The sequence below is a fragment of the Montipora foliosa genome, chromosome 2, assembly GCF_036669935.1.
Source record: "Montipora foliosa isolate CH-2021 chromosome 2, ASM3666993v2, whole genome shotgun sequence".
NCBI classification, from domain to species: domain Eukaryota; kingdom Metazoa; phylum Cnidaria; class Anthozoa; order Scleractinia; family Acroporidae; genus Montipora; species Montipora foliosa.
Genome location: NC_090870.1, coordinates 48,261,020 through 48,278,519, shown reverse-complemented (window position 1 = coordinate 48,278,519; position 17,500 = coordinate 48,261,020). Strand labels below are relative to the sequence as shown.

General features: G+C 38.5%; 3 protein-coding genes across 3 annotated transcripts in view; all 3 read left to right on the top strand.

Annotated features, from left to right (window-relative positions):
* The window catches only part of LOC137990890 (uncharacterized), a 6,288-nt gene extending 264 nt beyond the window's left edge, over positions 1 to 6,024 (top strand). Inside the window, exons 1-5 of the mRNA XM_068835995.1 lie at positions 1 to 359; positions 1,249 to 1,833; positions 2,377 to 2,599; positions 3,638 to 3,900; positions 5,380 to 6,024. The exon at positions 1 to 359 is cut by the window's left edge and continues 264 nt beyond it. Coding sequence (XP_068692096.1) covers positions 281 to 359; positions 1,249 to 1,833; positions 2,377 to 2,599; positions 3,638 to 3,900; positions 5,380 to 5,693 — 1,464 coding nt within the window. The 5' untranslated portion in view covers positions 1 to 280 and the 3' untranslated portion in view covers positions 5,694 to 6,024. The remainder of the gene's footprint in view (positions 360 to 1,248; positions 1,834 to 2,376; positions 2,600 to 3,637; positions 3,901 to 5,379) is intronic.
* Positions 6,025 to 6,813: 789 nt separating this feature from the next.
* LOC137991758 (uncharacterized) lies at positions 6,814 to 7,491 on the top strand. The gene has a single exon (XM_068836793.1). The coding sequence runs from the start codon at positions 6,814 to 6,816 to the stop codon at positions 7,489 to 7,491; it is 678 nt and encodes a 225-aa protein (XP_068692894.1).
* A 1,598-nt stretch (positions 7,492 to 9,089) lies between these two features.
* LOC137993373 (THO complex subunit 3-like) overlaps positions 9,090 to 17,500 on the top strand; it is a 14,415-nt gene continuing 6,004 nt past the window's right edge. Inside the window, exons 1-9 of the mRNA XM_068839183.1 lie at positions 9,090 to 9,195; positions 9,303 to 9,398; positions 9,558 to 9,681; positions 11,401 to 11,492; positions 13,327 to 13,395; positions 14,160 to 14,236; positions 15,288 to 15,368; positions 16,858 to 16,944; positions 17,191 to 17,269. Of these exons, the coding sequence (XP_068695284.1) occupies positions 9,109 to 9,195; positions 9,303 to 9,398; positions 9,558 to 9,681; positions 11,401 to 11,492; positions 13,327 to 13,395; positions 14,160 to 14,236; positions 15,288 to 15,368; positions 16,858 to 16,944; positions 17,191 to 17,269 (792 nt within the window). The 5' untranslated portion in view covers positions 9,090 to 9,108. The remainder of the gene's footprint in view (positions 9,196 to 9,302; positions 9,399 to 9,557; positions 9,682 to 11,400; positions 11,493 to 13,326; positions 13,396 to 14,159; positions 14,237 to 15,287; positions 15,369 to 16,857; positions 16,945 to 17,190; positions 17,270 to 17,500) is intronic.

Below are 17,500 nucleotides of genomic sequence, written 5' to 3'. Positions count from 1 at the left end.
GAATTGTTCCGCTTCCATCCCCAGAGGATGAATACCATTCACATTGAATGTCATGAATGGTTTGCGTTTAATAAGAAGAGATCGTCATGCTATGGAACATTGGAATTGTACGTAATAACAATGGAGAGAGATATAGATAGAGATACATTTGTCCTCAAGGGAGCGTATTTTAATTAACTTGGCAGATGACATAGTTTTCATTTTTCAGATGCAGGACCTGATGCAAATTTTTTGAACTAGAACCAGGCAAAATGAACATACACCACAATGTTCGAAGACTATGATTCATGTATCGTTGGTGTTGTTTGCTTTGATTTGTTCACAAATTTACGTCTGGAATCTTGCAAGTGCTGAATTATGTAAGTATCTATTTGTCTTTTTGGTCATGTTCTTTACATAAAAGCAAATCGGACAGCGTTTAGCCGGTTAATGCTCCGATTCGGTCAGTTGTCAGTGGTTCGTTTTGTTTTTGTATTTGGATACTTATTGTCGCGGAAGTTCACCACAGAGAATAAGTTGCAATTGACCGTTGGCTTAAGGACAAACTTGATATTGGGAGACCGGGTTCGGGACTATCTTTTCAATTCAAGTTCTATCACTGCATTCAGCATTATCAGAGGCAAAGATCCTAACATTTCGCTCCATTTTACTTTCTTGATAGGACTTGTAACTCGCGAAATGTCGCGCATTTCACTACATAAGTGTATATATATGTCCAGTAATTCAAATAGACTAGAGGACCATTTACACTACAGAGAATACTGGGACCGGACCGATTAAAAAGTGGTTCGGACCAATTTTTTTTACCGTTTATACAGCCAACAATTTGGTTTGGCTCATCATAAAACTGGCCTTGAGTTGGATCGGAGACGCGCTTACACAGCGCTCTTGATCTGCAAAAAGAGGTCCGTTCTCGTTTTTTTCGTTGTGGGGGCCATAGCCGCCTATGGCCCCAAGACCCGAAAAATGGGCCTGGGCCCATTTTATAAAAACATGATAGTTTACACGGCAAAGATATATGGTCCGTCCCTACTTTGTAATTATGGGTCTGCACCCAGTTTTTTTCTGTGGTGTAATGTCTGGATGACCACTTTCCATGATTAATTAGTTGTTTTGGAAATCACGATGATAACTATGGATTCCAACTGGTAGGTTAGGGAACACCGCCGAGGTAGCAAATGGTCACAGCATCGTTTAAATCCTACTTGAACAATACGGACCTAACTGAAATTTTCCTTGCGTTATCAGATTCTGGAGGTGATGAGAACGTTTCTCTCCACGCCGTACATAACCAGTGTTCCGAGCAGAACCTCACCATCATGTTGACTTCGAGGCTGATTCCAAACTTACAGCATGCCACTTTCAACGCGAGCAACAAGCAATGCGAGGGAAAACATCTGAACAGCACTCATGTTATTTTCAGCTTTAAAGCTGCTGAATGTGGTACGACTCGACGAACATCCACCAATGGCTCAAGGGTTTACTCCAATCTTCTGACCTTATATTTTAAGGAACACAATCAGTCACAGAAATTAACTCAAATTCTAAGACTCGAATGCACTATTTATAATAACGTGACAGCAATCATCAGCAGCTCAAATCTGCTTCAGGATGCAACAAATACCAAAAATGTCACAGCCTCTGATGAGGCTGCAGAAGTCAAAGGAACAAATGGTGAACAAGATGGTCAAACAGAAATATCCCGCTCACTTAAATTGCCAACGACGCAGACGAAAATGGGAACTTTTGGTTTTTTTGGGGCAAGCAGATTTATTGAAACAGAAAATCGACTAAAGACAACAGAAAAACCGAGTCCGGGAGAAGCTCATCCCAGTGAGTCTTTTTTCTAGCCTCGATTTTCAACTGGTCAGACGGCACTGACGTCATTCCCCCAGGGAACTGGATTCTAGGTCATACTTGGTGCCGGATTTACCCTGACTTCCGGATACACAGGAATTAAGCGGTAGAACGGGTCTTAAAAGTTGACCCTGCTTTACCAGAACGAAAACTGTTTTTTATTATTTGGATAACTCTGCTTTAGCCAAGGTTTATAGAGCTCGTTTGAACCTTCTACCAACTTTGGCTAAACTCACTTAATTTCCCCTTATTAAAACTGGTAAAAACGACTGATTTGAACCGTAAGACCCAATTTTACACACAACATAAAAGGTAACATCAATTGTTTTGTTCGAAGTGGAAATATACGTGGCTTTCAAGCTATTTCACATTGAATATACATAAAAGAAATTTTTTAACTCAAACCGTTAGCTTATTGTCCTGTAGCCCCCAGAATTTTAAAGGTATACTAGTCAATGACTGGCAGACTGAATGAGGGAGTCCTAATTCACCAATTTTGCTTTGATATCTCAATCGTAGCCAACACCTCCAATGTCACAAATCCCGAAGGTGTAACATTTGCAGCTGATCAAAGCGCAATGACGGCGGTGAAGCATGGAGTAAAAGTGACCTTTCAAGCACAGCTTCAGGAGCAAAGAAAAGGAAACACAAGATTTGAGCTCGCTATAAAAGACTGCTATACATCCCCAAACGCAACGCAACGCAACGCAACGCAAAATGGCCAGCTTTTCATCAAGAGCGGGTAAGAAAGAAACGAAGTATTTGCTTTAATATCAACAGTTATTTCGCTGTAGGCATTGTTAAATCTAGATCCTTTTCCAAATGAACAATTGATTGAGGCAAGGGTGGTACGTATATCAGGACTTTCCCTGAGGGTCTCCCAGGAGTTGGGGGACGGAACAAGAGAACATGGCTAATTTGAACCGGGGAGCAGGGGAACAAAGACAAAATATCTTAGGGAACAAGGGAACTTAAACCATTTTAGGGATCAAAATGCTAAGAACAAGTTTGGAAGTCATTTCGGGAACGAGGGAACACTAGCAAATTTTTATAGGGCACAAAGATCCCCCTGGGAGGCCCTCTTCGTTGTACAGGGAAAGATATTTTGGGCGCAAAAATTGATTTGGACGCAGTCGAAAGCAATTTTACAGAGCTCTTTGAGTCCACCATGTTACTAAATGAAGACTCAGCAACTAAAGCCCGCGTGCATGTACTGTGCTTTGTTCATATTAAACAAAACTTCTTAAAGTGCTACTGCGATCAAGAAATCACTTTCTATTTTCCTTCAAATTTTAAAAGTGTGATTGCTTGACACCTGACTAACACAATTTTGAGCTTTGATTTTTATCCAAAGGCTGTTTACTTTGAATGTATGTTACTCGCGTTCAAAACTGACCGATTGGACCTTAGAGGGTTGGATCCAGGGAGAAGTGCAGTGACGTCATTTAGTCACTAGCATAAAATTTCAGCGTGTAAATGCAGCTTATTATATATGCAAAACACGAGTTTGGAAGTCTGAAAGCCCGAAACTCCCGTGCTGCATATATAAATTCAGCCGCGTACACACGAATTGCATTCTTATGCTAGTGAGTCTTTGATGTCATTTTCTCCTCGATCCAGCTCTCTCAAGTTTTAAAGTTAGTAATGGTGGACTATTATTGGTCATAGTAGCACTTTAATTTTGTTTGGTCTCCTTCTAAAGCTACCATTTTAAACAATGAGGCAGATATTCATTTGGTATTTTAAATAACTTATTGTTCATAAATTGATCTTTTCTCAGTTGCGAGATCAAACCAAGGCTGTGCAACTTCATATTTAAACGCCATTCCCAGTCACAAGAATTCAGCTTTAAGATCGTCAAATCACACTTTAAGGAGGCCAAAACCTTGTTCATTCATTGCACATTTGTGCGCTGTGAAGTTCGTGAACCAAGGTCAGCGTGTGCTGTGGGTTGTAGAGGAACCAGGAAAGTTATGCAATTTAAAAAAGGCGATTTAATTCATTCTACTGTAGGACCTTTTACTGGGGAATTCCCAGAGAAAGGTGAGTATATGGGAAAGAAATAGCTAGAAACCAAAGTGATACCTTTTGGAAAAACAGTAGTTCTTGCGATGGTTTTGAAAATAGGGAGCTTAAGCACGTACGTTTTTTAGACGCGAACGGGCAACCGGAACAGAACATTTAGCGTGCGAGGACAGTGGTGTCTCCCAGATTTTTATACTACCGGTAATCATCTCTTATGGAGAAAAAGATACTTAGCAACGGAAGTGTGGTTGTGTGAAGACAAGTTAAAAGGGAAAACAGCTCACTTCCGGTTGCCGTCCGCGTCTCAAAAACGCATGTGCTTAAGTTCCCTATTGACGATGATGACAATCTTTGACCATGACAACGGTTATGACAGGGGAGCAGGGGTGGCGCAGTGGTGATAGCACTCGCCTGCCACCAATGCATGTGTCCCGGGTTTGATTCCATATGTGGGTTGAGTTTGTTGGTTCTCTACTCTGCTCCGAGGGGTTTTTATTCGAGTTCTCCGGTTTTCCGCTCTCCACAAAAACCAATTGATGGTTTGCATATGACGTCACGGCGGCCATGTTGGTGTACAGAACAATGCAGTAAAATGTCTTTTGGGAATTTGACTTTATGATTATGCAAAAACTTGTGGGGCCATTTTCTATTGTTTTGTACACTAGAATGGTGTTCTCATCACGTGGATGCAAACCAGGAATATTTGATTTGATTTGCGTGAGTTAATTTCATTAGTGTCTGCGATTCGTGCTTTAGTGCTAAATCCATCGACACTTAAATAATAATGTTTGTGTTGTTATTATTCAAATGACAATGGCGATAACGATGATATTGAAGAGAGGACAAGGATGAACTGTACTTCAATTTTAACAGCTGAATCAAATGTTGCTGGTTTTTCTAAAGCAGGGAAAAGAGGGCAGTATATGATATAGAAGCGAATATTGTTATAACCACGTTAAACCTGCACCAACAAAAACGTAACAGGAATAACATGAACCAAGAGAAATCCGTGTATATTTACTCATATTTTTAAATCTCAGTGACAAGTTCTGGTAAAGTTGAATGAAAGATTGCATTCTTTACCTTACCCCTAAATACCATAAAGATCTCTCTTCAGCCACTTGATTCTACCTATTATTACGTAACTTCCACTTGGTGACTTAAATATTACCCACAAAATGTCGTCAAAAGAGTGCGCTGTTTAGGTTTTCTTTTTTTCGAAATGACCTAGGACAGATATTTTTGTGTCATGCGAACTAACCTATACAGTTTATTCTATTATTCTAAAATGGCCGCTGATTTATGCGCATACAAACTGGTCCTTGTTGCCTCTTTCAAAGATAAAACATTCTTTTGAAATTTTAAGCTTAAGAACGAGGCATCAAGGGCTGATTTGAATAAAACAAAAGAATATTTAAATGGAGGCCATTTTGGGTCAGTCAATCAATGCATTTTCAAGTTTCGTCAGTCATTTAATAGTTTCGCCTCTGGTTTCAGCTCTTTCTGCGGCAGAATCAAGAATGTTGGTTACCGTTACAGCAATGGTATTAATATTCGCTGTCATTTGTGTAAGTTTTCTCATCATATACTGCATTTTTTGTCGGCGTCGAAAACATAAAAGGAGTGACAGATTATTGGAAAATGAAGCTGACGCCAGCGTTCTCCAGTGCGATACAAGTCCTGGTTCGAATTGTTCGGCAGTGTTCGAAGATTTAGCCGTGAAGTCATCGGAGTCTACAAATGAAAATGACACTTATGCAATATTGGGTGGAGGGAAAAACGTTCTTAACATGAATTGGACAAAACTTTAAGGCCCGTAAGCAAATGAAGAAGGAGAATATTGACTGGTTCATAAGGTCGAGACTTGGAATGCATCGAGAGGACGTCCATTTTAGCGCTTTTTAAGTGAGCATCTGATTAGAATAGAACTTCTTAAAACTATGAAAAATTATTCCCGTGTATTCTTGCGCTTATTGTCGCCGTCTGAATTCGTTTGCCCTTCGTTATGATTGGTTCATTTGATTGCTAACGTGGTGATTGGCCGAAATAATCAAATTGATTTTCGTTTTATGACACTTCTCTTACTTCGCACATTAAAATTATACATCATTTTCGGCCGTTGCTCAGAAAATCTGAAATGTCAAAAATTTGGAGAATGCCTTATAAATGTACTTTTAAACGTTTTAATCGTTTGTAAATGGTATTTCATTTGGATTTTAATAAATGTGGACTTCAAACAAAATGAGTTCTGATGAATTAGTCTTGGTCATACAAAATGTCTGAGCGGTAATTTGTGCTCAATAGCTTCAGGGCATGTGCCTTAAGGACGGTGCCTACTAATTCAAAGGTATTTTTGCCCCGTTGCATGATTATGCAGGAAACGTAGGTCTTAACAAGTCTTATATTGAAATCCAGAAAGAAAATTGGGGGTAACCACGCATTTTTCAAAGATAATTGAAAGCAATGTATGGCGTTCTTTCTCAAATTGAAGCCTAATTATCTCTCAAAATTGCATGGTTACCCCCAATTTTCTTTTTGGATACCAAGATCGGAGTACTTACCAAGATCTACTTTCTCCGGATAGTTTTAAACCGCGCAAAAATATCTCTGTATTAGTAAGCATCACCGATACGAAACCCGAGTATTTCGAGATGCGCAAAACATATGCACAATATGCGCTGTCCTTAAAGGACGGATTTGCCTTCAACGACCTTCAACAAAATAAGAACTTGCCATGCGCGCGCCTTATGGAACTGATGGTGCGCGTGCAATCAATCCTTCTGATTTCACGTGAGTGACACAACAATGGAAATCGATTGAGAAACGTCATTTGCATATGTTTCAGCTCAAAACTGGTTTACCGTGAAGAGCTAAACCTCCAAAATGGGAAATTGTTTCGCATATTGCTTCCAAACTAAAGAAAGTTCATCAATGTCGAAATCCAGTGAGACTTCGAGTGAATTGATGACCGATAAAAAAGTGGAACGCGCAAAGACCGCTCGAATTAAAAGGGCGGAAAAGATGCGCAGAAACTCACCAATGGTGCGGAGAAGATTGCTCAGCCAGAAGAAAAATCGTGTAGCGCCTTGTCTTTTTGACGTTGCTGAGGAAATTAGTGATAACTCCCTTCCGAGCAGTGCGCACTTCATCTATCCCGTCTCGGGATCTTCAAACAGTTCTGTCCGATCCAACAGTAGCGACGGTAGCTTTGGTACTCGTAGTGGATCTTCATGTGTTTCTCCAAGCTACGAGGAGAACCCCTCAAGGGAGACTTATACTTTGAGTGACGGATCAAGAAATAGTGACTCGTCATCGGACTCGACTTCCTCCTCGTCCACACAGAACGATGTCTCGAGAGCATCAAGTGCAGAGGTTAAGCCAGGTATAACCCAAGGGAGACTAATCATCGTACAGCCTTATCGCAGCTTTTCAGGATCTTACGATAGCTCATCTTGCGAAAGGATCCACAAGGAACAAAAACTCCCAGCAGCATTCGGCTCCTCATCAGATGCTAGTTCATTCGATTCCTTTTCAGAAAACATGGTACAATTTGATAAGTGCTCTAGTGAGGAGGACTCCTGTCGAGTCTATCCTACCATTTCGAATTAATTATTGCTTGAGCTCGATTGCACTCTTAGTGCGAGGGCGAATTTGAAAGTCCCTCCCAACTCCGTGCTGTGCTTTGAACTTCTTTGCCTCGTAAGTCATTACACTACACAGAATTGAAGATACTGCGAGTTGATCATTCAGACACTAATGAAAACTTTGAAACAGGATTATTTTGAAGGAGAAAGGAATCCTAAAACTTTGGTCGTAAGACTTAGAACATGTTTTACTACCGACTGTACCCGTGGGTCAATTATCCGACGAGGATAACACCGGGAATGAGGGCATACAGTTGTACTTCGTTAACTGTATCAAGAGATTGCGGACGTTGATTATAGGTCAATCTGTATTTAATTTTACTTTACTTTTACAGGGAAAGAGTATATCAAGTAGCTGATTCACGATGAAACAGGAGGCTGATAGCTACGTTGTTATTTAAAACTAACAAAGATCACAACTTTAATGTTAGTCTCCTGATTCATCGTACTTGTGCCCAAAGAAAACTGTAAAAGAAAATGCCTTTAAGTGCGAAGTCAGATAGATAAGATACATAACGTTATTTAACACGGTAAAAATCCCTTCAGGATACAGTTGAAAACACTCGGAAATCTTGTTGTCAAAATGAAATTGAACTACCATTAATTAAAGGAAATAATTTTTACCACTATCTACCAAAGCTGCTTTTAAAGAATACCATGCATCGAACGTATTGAGCTCGAGCGTTCATTTCCGATAACCTGATGCAGGAACCCCAAATTAAAAGTATTCAGGGGAAAATTGGCTGGCAGGTCCAATGCGTAGAGCAAGAGTTGGCAATGGGGTCTGTCGTCGAAGGTAAACGACATTATCCCAACCACTCTATTCGCTCGGAAACGTCCGGTAACAATTGCAAATGATGCTACGCAAATAGCGACAATTAACAAGGATGGTCGGAATGGTTACAACAAAGATACCAATTGTATTAAATGTAGCAAACAGAGTTTCAGCCTTTTATTGTTGTAATGGTTGTCACATTTGAATTAAAAAAAAGAATAGTTTTAAACATGTGTATTCTCTATATAGCTACAGTATGAGTCGTGCGATTCCTTAATTTAAAAGGACCAGGCACGCAACTATTACCGCAGATCTTGTGATTAAATTGATTCAGAAACTAATAGGCACAAAGAAATGCACAACGAAAGGTAAACGAAATAGAGTTGCCGCGTGGTATCTGCCTTTTAGAGGTCGAAATTAGTGTTCCCAATTTAAAAAAAAGACAATCAGCTCCATATTTTATCCCCCATATCACCCCAACCACCACCTATAACAACAAGAAGACGCCCATAATAGTCGTTGTCATTGAATTAATTACAGAAAACCCTTTAACTTGAATTGCGAACGGGACCCCAGCTTGCGTGGCAGGCGTTCGAAGGGGAAGGGAAAGGGAGAACCGGGGGGAGAACGAGGATTGGCGCGACATCCTCGTTCTCCTTTCCCTTTCCCTTCGAACGACTGCCTCGCAGGCAAATGGAATCTTACCCCATTTCAAGTTCCAGTTCCAGTTCCAGTGCCAGTTCCAGTTTTTCCTTGTAACGATGCTTGACAAATACTGCGAGAAAGCTGGAGCCAAATTAATACAAGATGGCGCCCAACGATTACCTGAACGAAATGAGGCGGTATTTCGAAAACAACTCGAGAACTAAGGACTTTGTCGCTCACACAGCGAAGGTAGGTGCAGGAATTAGCCTTCCAGTCCGTTATATGATAGTTGAATTTGATGTTTCGCGTTTTTCCCTTTGTTTATTGTTAAAAATGTAACATCTGATGATGGCCAGGTTCATTCTGTAGCGTGGAGTTGTGACGGAAGAAGACTGGCTTCAGGCTCATTTGACAGAACTGTTAGCATTTTCGTTTTGGAGAAGGACCGTTTAGTAAGTAACGATAGTAAATATTAATCCCAAGTTCCTCTCTTGTAAGGTACACTGTACACTCGTCTCTACCAAAGGTAAAGACACATATTTTCAAATTTATTGTTTTTTCTCTTCAGTGTCAGCTAGCATAAAAGATTCGTTATGCTTTGATTTTCCTAGACTAAAGAGACAAATCACAAAGGTCATGGAGAGAGTGTTGATCAGCTCTGCTGGCACCCAAATAACTCTGATTTACTGGTGACAGCATCAGGTGATAAAACAATCAGAATATGGGACGCCAGAGGTAAGTATTTTCTCGATCTAATTTTTAATTCAATGGGCATTTTTATACTAGAGATGCATAATCTGTCTATTTTGTTTTCCATCTGGTGAAAAGGCAGGACGAACTATACAAGATGCATAATTTAGCTGGGACTAATTTCAGCAAGCAATTCTCATGCATCTGTTAAATAAGTCTAGTATAAAGACGGGCACAAGATGCATTATATATATTAATGCAATTAAATGCATCTGGTTGAACTATCCAGTTGAGTGCGTCTTTGAAGATATGCTAACAGGGATAGTTTGTCGAGAAGCATTATGCAGCTTGTGCCTGTCCTTATACTGTATACCAACCACACAAACTCAACAGACACATAAAGGAAAGTTTGCCCCAAGTTCAGGGCAGGTACAAAACACAGGTCACAAGCCTGCAGGTCATTGTTTTACCAACACAGAAACAACTCTAACCATTTGAAAATGGCAACATTAGGCCTAAAGGCTTTTGTTTTTAGGCCTAATTAAGGTTAGTTTAAATGAATGTTTAGAATTCTTTCTGTATTGGTTAACAGTGACCTGTGACCTGTGACTTGTGACCTGTCTTTTGTACCTTCCGCCCAAAAAATCCAAAGTGGTTGCTCCATAGTGTTTTTCCCTGTTTGCAAATGCTTTTGTCAAATTTGTTTTGATAATTTCCAACTTGGCAACCACTGAACTAAAGAAGTCATTGTTTCAGCAGCCAATAAACCTCATTGATAGTGGTGGATGAAGTCACGGGAAATGATGCTGTTGATCATTTAACTGACTCTCTGATGGACATGTGGAATGACCAACAAATATATAGGTGGACCAATGTCTGACTGTATGACTACCTGATTGCTTGATTGACAGATGAATGTGCTGACTAAGTGATGAAATATTAATGATCTTATGACTAAGTAACAGACTGTCCAATTGATTGATTGATTTTTGAGGGATGTATGCAGTAACTCAATGAAATATTGAGTTTTTAATGATTAATTTTTATACACATTGAGTTTTCCAACGTATGCTGTACTCGGCATCTTTGCTTGACTTGATTGATTTTTTTTTTATATTTGTGACCGACCCATTTCTCTGTCGAATCCTATTGCCAGTTTTTACTGTTGCACCATCATCAAGACCATTAAACAAATAAATTCAAGAATCAAAGAGATAAAAGAAGATGAATATTCAAACAGTCTCACAAAGGTTCAAGTCTGTGCGATGTTTCATGCGGGAGATATTTGAAGAAGTGTTGTACTCAAATTTATAAGGCTTTGTATGGAGACACCATGTTTGTGTCCCTGTGAGGGGTGCAAATATGGTGGCCGGAAGCTATCAAAAACATATGTTATCAAGTTTTGTAGCCTGTAGTCATCTTCTGAGGGCTCATAAACATCTATATGAGTACTTATTCTCATAGAAGGACTGTCCAGATTGAAAAATAATTATCAGCCGATAAGTCACTTTTTTAGCCTACGTGACAGCTTTCTCAGCCACAATTTTAATATCATGTCTTACAAAAGCTTAGAAATTCAACCTTGCTTTATCACAAGACTAAAAGTCCTACATTGTATCAAATGGGAAATTTGTGTAAAGACAAGTCTTCAGTTGTTGTACATGTAATAACTAACTAAACTAAAATCTCGAAAGGATTGATAATTCCTTATTTTTAATTTTAATGACGTCACGTGAAAACCAAGAATAATTTGTCTATTTCCAGCAAGCAAGTGTGTATCTGTTGTAAATACCAAAGGAGAGAATATCAACATTTGTTGGAGCCCAGATGGTAACACCATAGCTGTTGGAAACAAGGTCATTGTCGAATACCGCACAGACTAGTTTTTTTCACATTTGACAGCATATGGGGTGAAAGGTATATAGCAAAGTGTGTGAATGCCAGGAATCTTGAAGTTTTGCCAGTAATTTCGGTGAAATACAAACTTTCTCAGATACGTGACCCATTTTCCCCTGAAGTGGCCACATTGATGAGTAAAATCATCTGGCATTAGACAGATTGAAATCTATGATTGAACAGTTTAAAGGTGACATAATTTTGTAGTGGACCTAGATGTTGTTAACACACTCATCCTCTCAGGATTGAAGGGGTTAAACAACCATGTGGGCAGGGCCCAGCTGTTCAAAAGCTGATTAACTTAATCAAGGATTAGCATAAACTTTTGTTCCTTCATGCTTTCAACTTTCTGGTGAAAGTTTCTTTTGCTTTTTTTTTTTTTTGTTTTTCAAGATTGACTTCTTCTGATGTAAATTCTTGCTGAATATCAATGTTGAACAGCGTTTGGGAGTAGAGAAATAAACTCCTTCATTAATCTTTAGTGGGATTACTTTAAATCGGCTTTTGAACAACCAGGCCCAGTTGAATAGTTTTTTGCATTCACACTGCCAAAAAAAATTTTAATTTACCGTACAGGCCTTATTTACTTTTTGTTGCTGGAAATTAAAATTACATGTAACAAGAGTCTCTTTTTTTTTGACAATGGTAGACATCATTTGCTTTAGTCATGTTTCTTAGAAGAATAATACATGTACATGTAATTGATTTTTTTGTATTGAATCTTGTAAGTTGATGAAAGGCGCATTTCATGTTTTCAATATCTATTATAAGGATCAAAAGGGCATGAACATCCCAAGTACATGTAACTGATGAGGCTGTTTTTCAAGTTTGCTCAAAATTGGCTGATCAAATGTTGTCCTGAACCAAACTTCTTCGGATAGGTGCTTCATTTTTGAGAACCTGGTGACTTATCATCATATTCATCATCATCATCCTCATAATCACCACTGGGGACCTAGTAGTAAATACCTTATGGCCATCCCACAAACTGCCTACGAAACACTTGAAAGGGAGCAACTACAGCTGTATTTGGCTGTTAACAAAACTTATTGCTATATGGCTAGTGTTTCTGGCCGATATAATGCACTCTGTGATTGGCTAAGAGCAGCTAAGTGGTAGGGCATTATTCTCCTGCAATGCCAATGTGCCGATTATGTATTATGAAAATTAGTTTACTTCTTCTTTAGAACTGTTCTGTTAGCATATAATAAATGACTTAATAAGCTTGGCCATGTTTTGTTGAACAAGAGACCAAACACACCGATACGGAGAAAGAACCGTATTTAATTTGACAAGACAATTTGATCTAAAATACGAAGAAATACGTTGGGACTTGACCTTACAAATGTTCGAAATGAACAGAAAATTAATGCAAGTATACTTGGAAACCAACTGAAAACTCTCTTTGTGACTGAAACGTAAGCAGTGTGTTCATTTAACCTAACTCATAAAAACAAAGCTGAATGTTCAGCGACACAGACCCTTCGTTCGTTACAGCAAAATCTCAAGCCTTGGCCTAGCTGTATTGACTGAGCGATACAGCAAGGCCTCAGTTTGAGATTTTGCTGTAACGACCTCACTCTCAGTTATTAAGTAGTCAGTTGTGAAGTTGCATTATTTTGGAACCACCAAGGACAAAGCCAGTTGATAGTAAGACCTGGTTGTAAACCCCGAGCAGCCACATACAAATCTCGACCACACCACCTTCTTTGTTAGAATGTTGTCCACATTATGTAACTATTAACAGCCTTTGTTAGACTTAGAAACAATCTGGTTGAACTTTTTTTTTCCCAGGAAGATCTCATAACATTTATAGATGCGAGATCATATAAAGCAAGATGTGACGAACAATTTAAATATGAAGTAAGTAAATGCTCACTATTATAGTTTTTAACGCATTCTTGCTAATAATTGCTTGCAGCCTTCATGTGTTTCTTGGATTATTGATGTTTGTGATTAAATTGATTTTCATTAATCAATTCACCTTTATCACTCGGCGGCCATTTTGGAGTCCTTGGGGAATAAAGGCTTTGTCTTTGCATTGTCTTTGCCCATCCAGCCTCACATTGAATGAGAGGTTTGATGGGCAAAATCTTTTGTTTGGACATTGAGTGAGGTGGGTCTATAGCATTTGACTGCACATGTGTTTTTTCATTGATTTGCTGTGAATTATTGTTGGTTTAGCCTCTAAAAACAACCTCATTTCATCCAGTCCTTTCATGTGAACACATGAGCACAACAAATTGACCGGTTCCCAACTGAGTACCTTTTTAGCTCAGTTGGTAGAGCATTGCACCAGCATCACAGAGGTCTTGGGTTCAAATAATGTTGAAGCCACCTTTATTTTTCAGGAGTGTATTAGAGTCAATAAATCTAAGCAATTATTGCTTACATTGTCCAGATGAGTTCAAGGATCACTTCTCCCTTATACTCATAGGAACCAACAAACTCAATCCTTGCATGATCCTGAGTTTCAAACCAAGGTCACGTTGATGGGAGGCAGTGCTAGTGCCACTTCTCCCAGCCAAATTTAGTGCAAGAAATTGTGAATGACTTGAATTAATTTTAGATAAATGTATTAAGACATTACACCAACAATTATTAATGTGATTTCTGGACTTTGACAGGTGAATGAAATATCATGGAACAACACAAATGATTTATTTTTTCTTACAAATGGACATGGTTGTATCAATATATTAAGGTAAGGTAGAGGCAGATCACTAAAATTAATAATCTTCTATGTAGTTTTTAGTTGCATATTAATTACAACTGCAATCCTCACTTATGAGACAACTCTTGACAAGAACATGAAAATAGTCTATAAGACAAAAGTACCAGTACATGTATAAGACAAAAAAGGAACAAAATGTAGTGCTCCGGGTTAACAGTTAAGGTAACGGCTAAAGACATTTGGACAAGTATGCTTTTGTATTTTAATCAAGCTGCAACAAGCACAGGCTCTTTGAATTTAACAGTCCCAGTGAATGAGCTCTGGAATAATTTGAGTGAGTCAGTCACTTTCAAGCACTGAAATGTGGAAGGGCATGAAGCATGGCAAATGTAATAAAACCACTGTCCTTGATCAACTGTCTGCTGGTATTTTCTTCTGTCAGTCCATCAATAAACCAATCAATTAATTAAACATGTGAACAATGAAGAGCTTACTGTTTATACAGGAACTTGCTTATAGATGCATGAGGGTTTTCATTTGAGACCGGAGGCCGGTGGTTACAATTTTACGTCCGGTAGTCTCATGCTATAAATTAATTTTTAAGATTTATTGGCTTTCTGTTTTTTCCCTTTTTGAACTTGAGTATCTCAGGAAGTCATGGACTGAAGAAACATAAGACAATCACGCCAAAAACCCTTCAAAGTAACAAGAAGTCACATCACCTTATTTTGGAATCATCAATCAGATGGCATTCTTTTTCTCCAATCTCAAGAATGTAAACAGCATTTCTGAGAGTTTTGAACAGACCTCCTTTAAGTTTCATTCCCCTTAGGCAACAAGCAATCTGCCTTACAATGGAAAATAACCATGTCCAGTACTTTCATTATGAAATCTAGCACTAAACCCTAACCCTAACCCTAAGCTATCGAAAACCCTGCATGCATGTTTATGAGAAAACTAATCTAAACCAACTAAACTCTATGAAAGTAGAAATTACTGTATACATGTAACATAAATCCTTTATAGTCCAAGTATAAAACTAAAACAAAAAAATATATTTTTAAATATCTTGTTGTTGCAGTTACCCGGACTTAAAGCTACAACAGACATTGCATGCTCATCCTGCCAACTGCATATGTATAAAATTTGATCCAAAGGGGAGGTAAGCCTATCATGAGTTCCAGAGGATGCAGAGGATCCAAATTTCTTCAGTTTCTTTTTTTTATTCAGTTGCCCCACTATTTCTTATTTTTTTATGTATTAAGCTTGGAAATGGTTTGTATATTGAGCAACGTTTGTCTTCAATTTAGCAAAATGAAAAAAAGAAACAATAATTTATGTGTGCTATTACATGTGTTTTTGAAAAAACAAATTTGTCTTAAGGAGGCTCGAAAGGGTTTCAACACTTAGAAGACTCTCTGTTTAGATCAAATAACACTACAACATTGTGTCACGTAACAGCAATGTTATGGTACCATATGAAAGACTGATTTTTTCCAAACAAGGTGTGATCATTATTGTGATGTAATAAGTTACCTTGGCAACGGGAAAGATTAGAAGGACACGATGAAACTTTCGTCAAAGTTTAAAAAAATTCTGTCGAGAGGATTAAAAGCTACCTTTAAAAAATCACAAAGGTGGCTCCGAATCCCCTTGACAGAATTGTAATTAACTTTGCAGAAAGTTTCATCTTGCCCTTCTGATTACTTTTCAGAAATAAAAAATGGGGGTCACCAAGGCAAAATAATGGGTGTTTTTACAGGGTTTGCCCGTTGCCACGGTGACATATTACATCACAATAGTGACTGTATCTTGTTCAACAATAATTCGTGTTTCATTTGCTGCCACAATATTGCCAATACATGCTACAACGTTGTGGTGTTGATCCTTCTAATAAGAGCGTCACTTGGAAACGTTGAAACTGGTTTGAGCCTCCTTAAAGTGCTACTATGATAAAAAAAATCTCTTCCTTTTTTGCTATAGATTTTGAAAGTGTGATTGCCAGACACTTGACTGGCAAAATTTTGAGCTTTGATTTTTACCCAAAGGCTGTTTATTTTGAGTGTAACTTTTGGATTTCACTGTCCGCCATTACTCGCGTTCCAAACTGACAAATTGGACCTCAGAGGGTTGGTCTCGGAAAAGTGATGACGCTTACTTGCCAGCTTAAACTTTCAGTGTGTAAAGCCCGAAACTCCTGTGCTGCATATTAATTCAGCCGTGTATACACCCTTTGCATTCTTAATTAAACTATTGAGTCTTTGACGTCATGTTCTCCTTGATCCTGTTCTCTCGAGATTTTGAATTTAGTAATGGCGGACACTTAAATAGGAAAATTCCATTTTTTTAGATCAAGGCTTAAAACTTGAGTCATTTAGTTTATTTAACATAGTTTTGAAATCCAAAGGAAAAAAAAATTTTTTGGTCATGCCATGTCAGTCCAAGATGACACGTCTTGTGATAAACGTCTTATGGAAACCCATAAAAATTCCTACATCATGATATTGTACTAAGCCTGTGTATCAAGTGCTAAAAGGCAAGTGCTAAGAGGGAAAGAGGGAGGCAGAGCAAGGGGACTGGGGAGAGGAGGGGAGGTCTCCAGGCTATTATTGTACCTCCTCACTTTTGTTTTCTCTTCTGCATCTGATTAGGTATTTTGCCACTGGAAGTGCTGATGCCTTAGTAAGTTTATGGGATTTGGATGAACTGGTCTGTGTTAGAACATTCTCAAGACTAGAGTAAGTTTAATGGATTTACAGTGCTACCATTCGAAATTCATCTTTCCATTTGTTCCTGTTCCGTTCTCATTTTCTGTTCACCATCTTTCCATTACATCTATAGCTGTTTTGCTGAATCATGTTTGTTTTAAAAAGCTTGATTTTTTATTTTTTAAAACACGATTTTTTTGTTACCTCTTGTTTATTTCATCATTAATATTTTGTTTTCTTTTTTACAAAAGCTGTCTTTTTGTTTCCTTTCTGTAGCTGGCCAGTAAGAACGCTAAGCTTTAGTCATGATGGTGAGATGTTAGCTTCTGGCTCTGAGGATCTTATCATTGATATCGTAAGTATTATTTTGCTGGTCGTAAGTGGCTTTTTTTAATTCGTTGTGAAATCCTTGTGTCAACTTTCGAGCAGTTGTTTACTGATCGAAATCTTGCCGCGAATTAAATTACTCACCGCTCACCGGTGGCTAAGTTGGTTGATAACCGAGCTGCCATTAGGGAGGTCTTGAGTCGACTCCAGCCGGAACAACACTCAGGGTCTTAAAATAACTAAGTCCTGAGAAAGTGCT

Bases quoted from the DNA above. Each gene is read 5' to 3' on its own strand.
- LOC137991758 (XM_068836793.1), top strand. From the start codon at position 6,814: ATGTCGAAATCCAGTGAGACTTCGAGTGAATTGATGACCGATAAAAAA.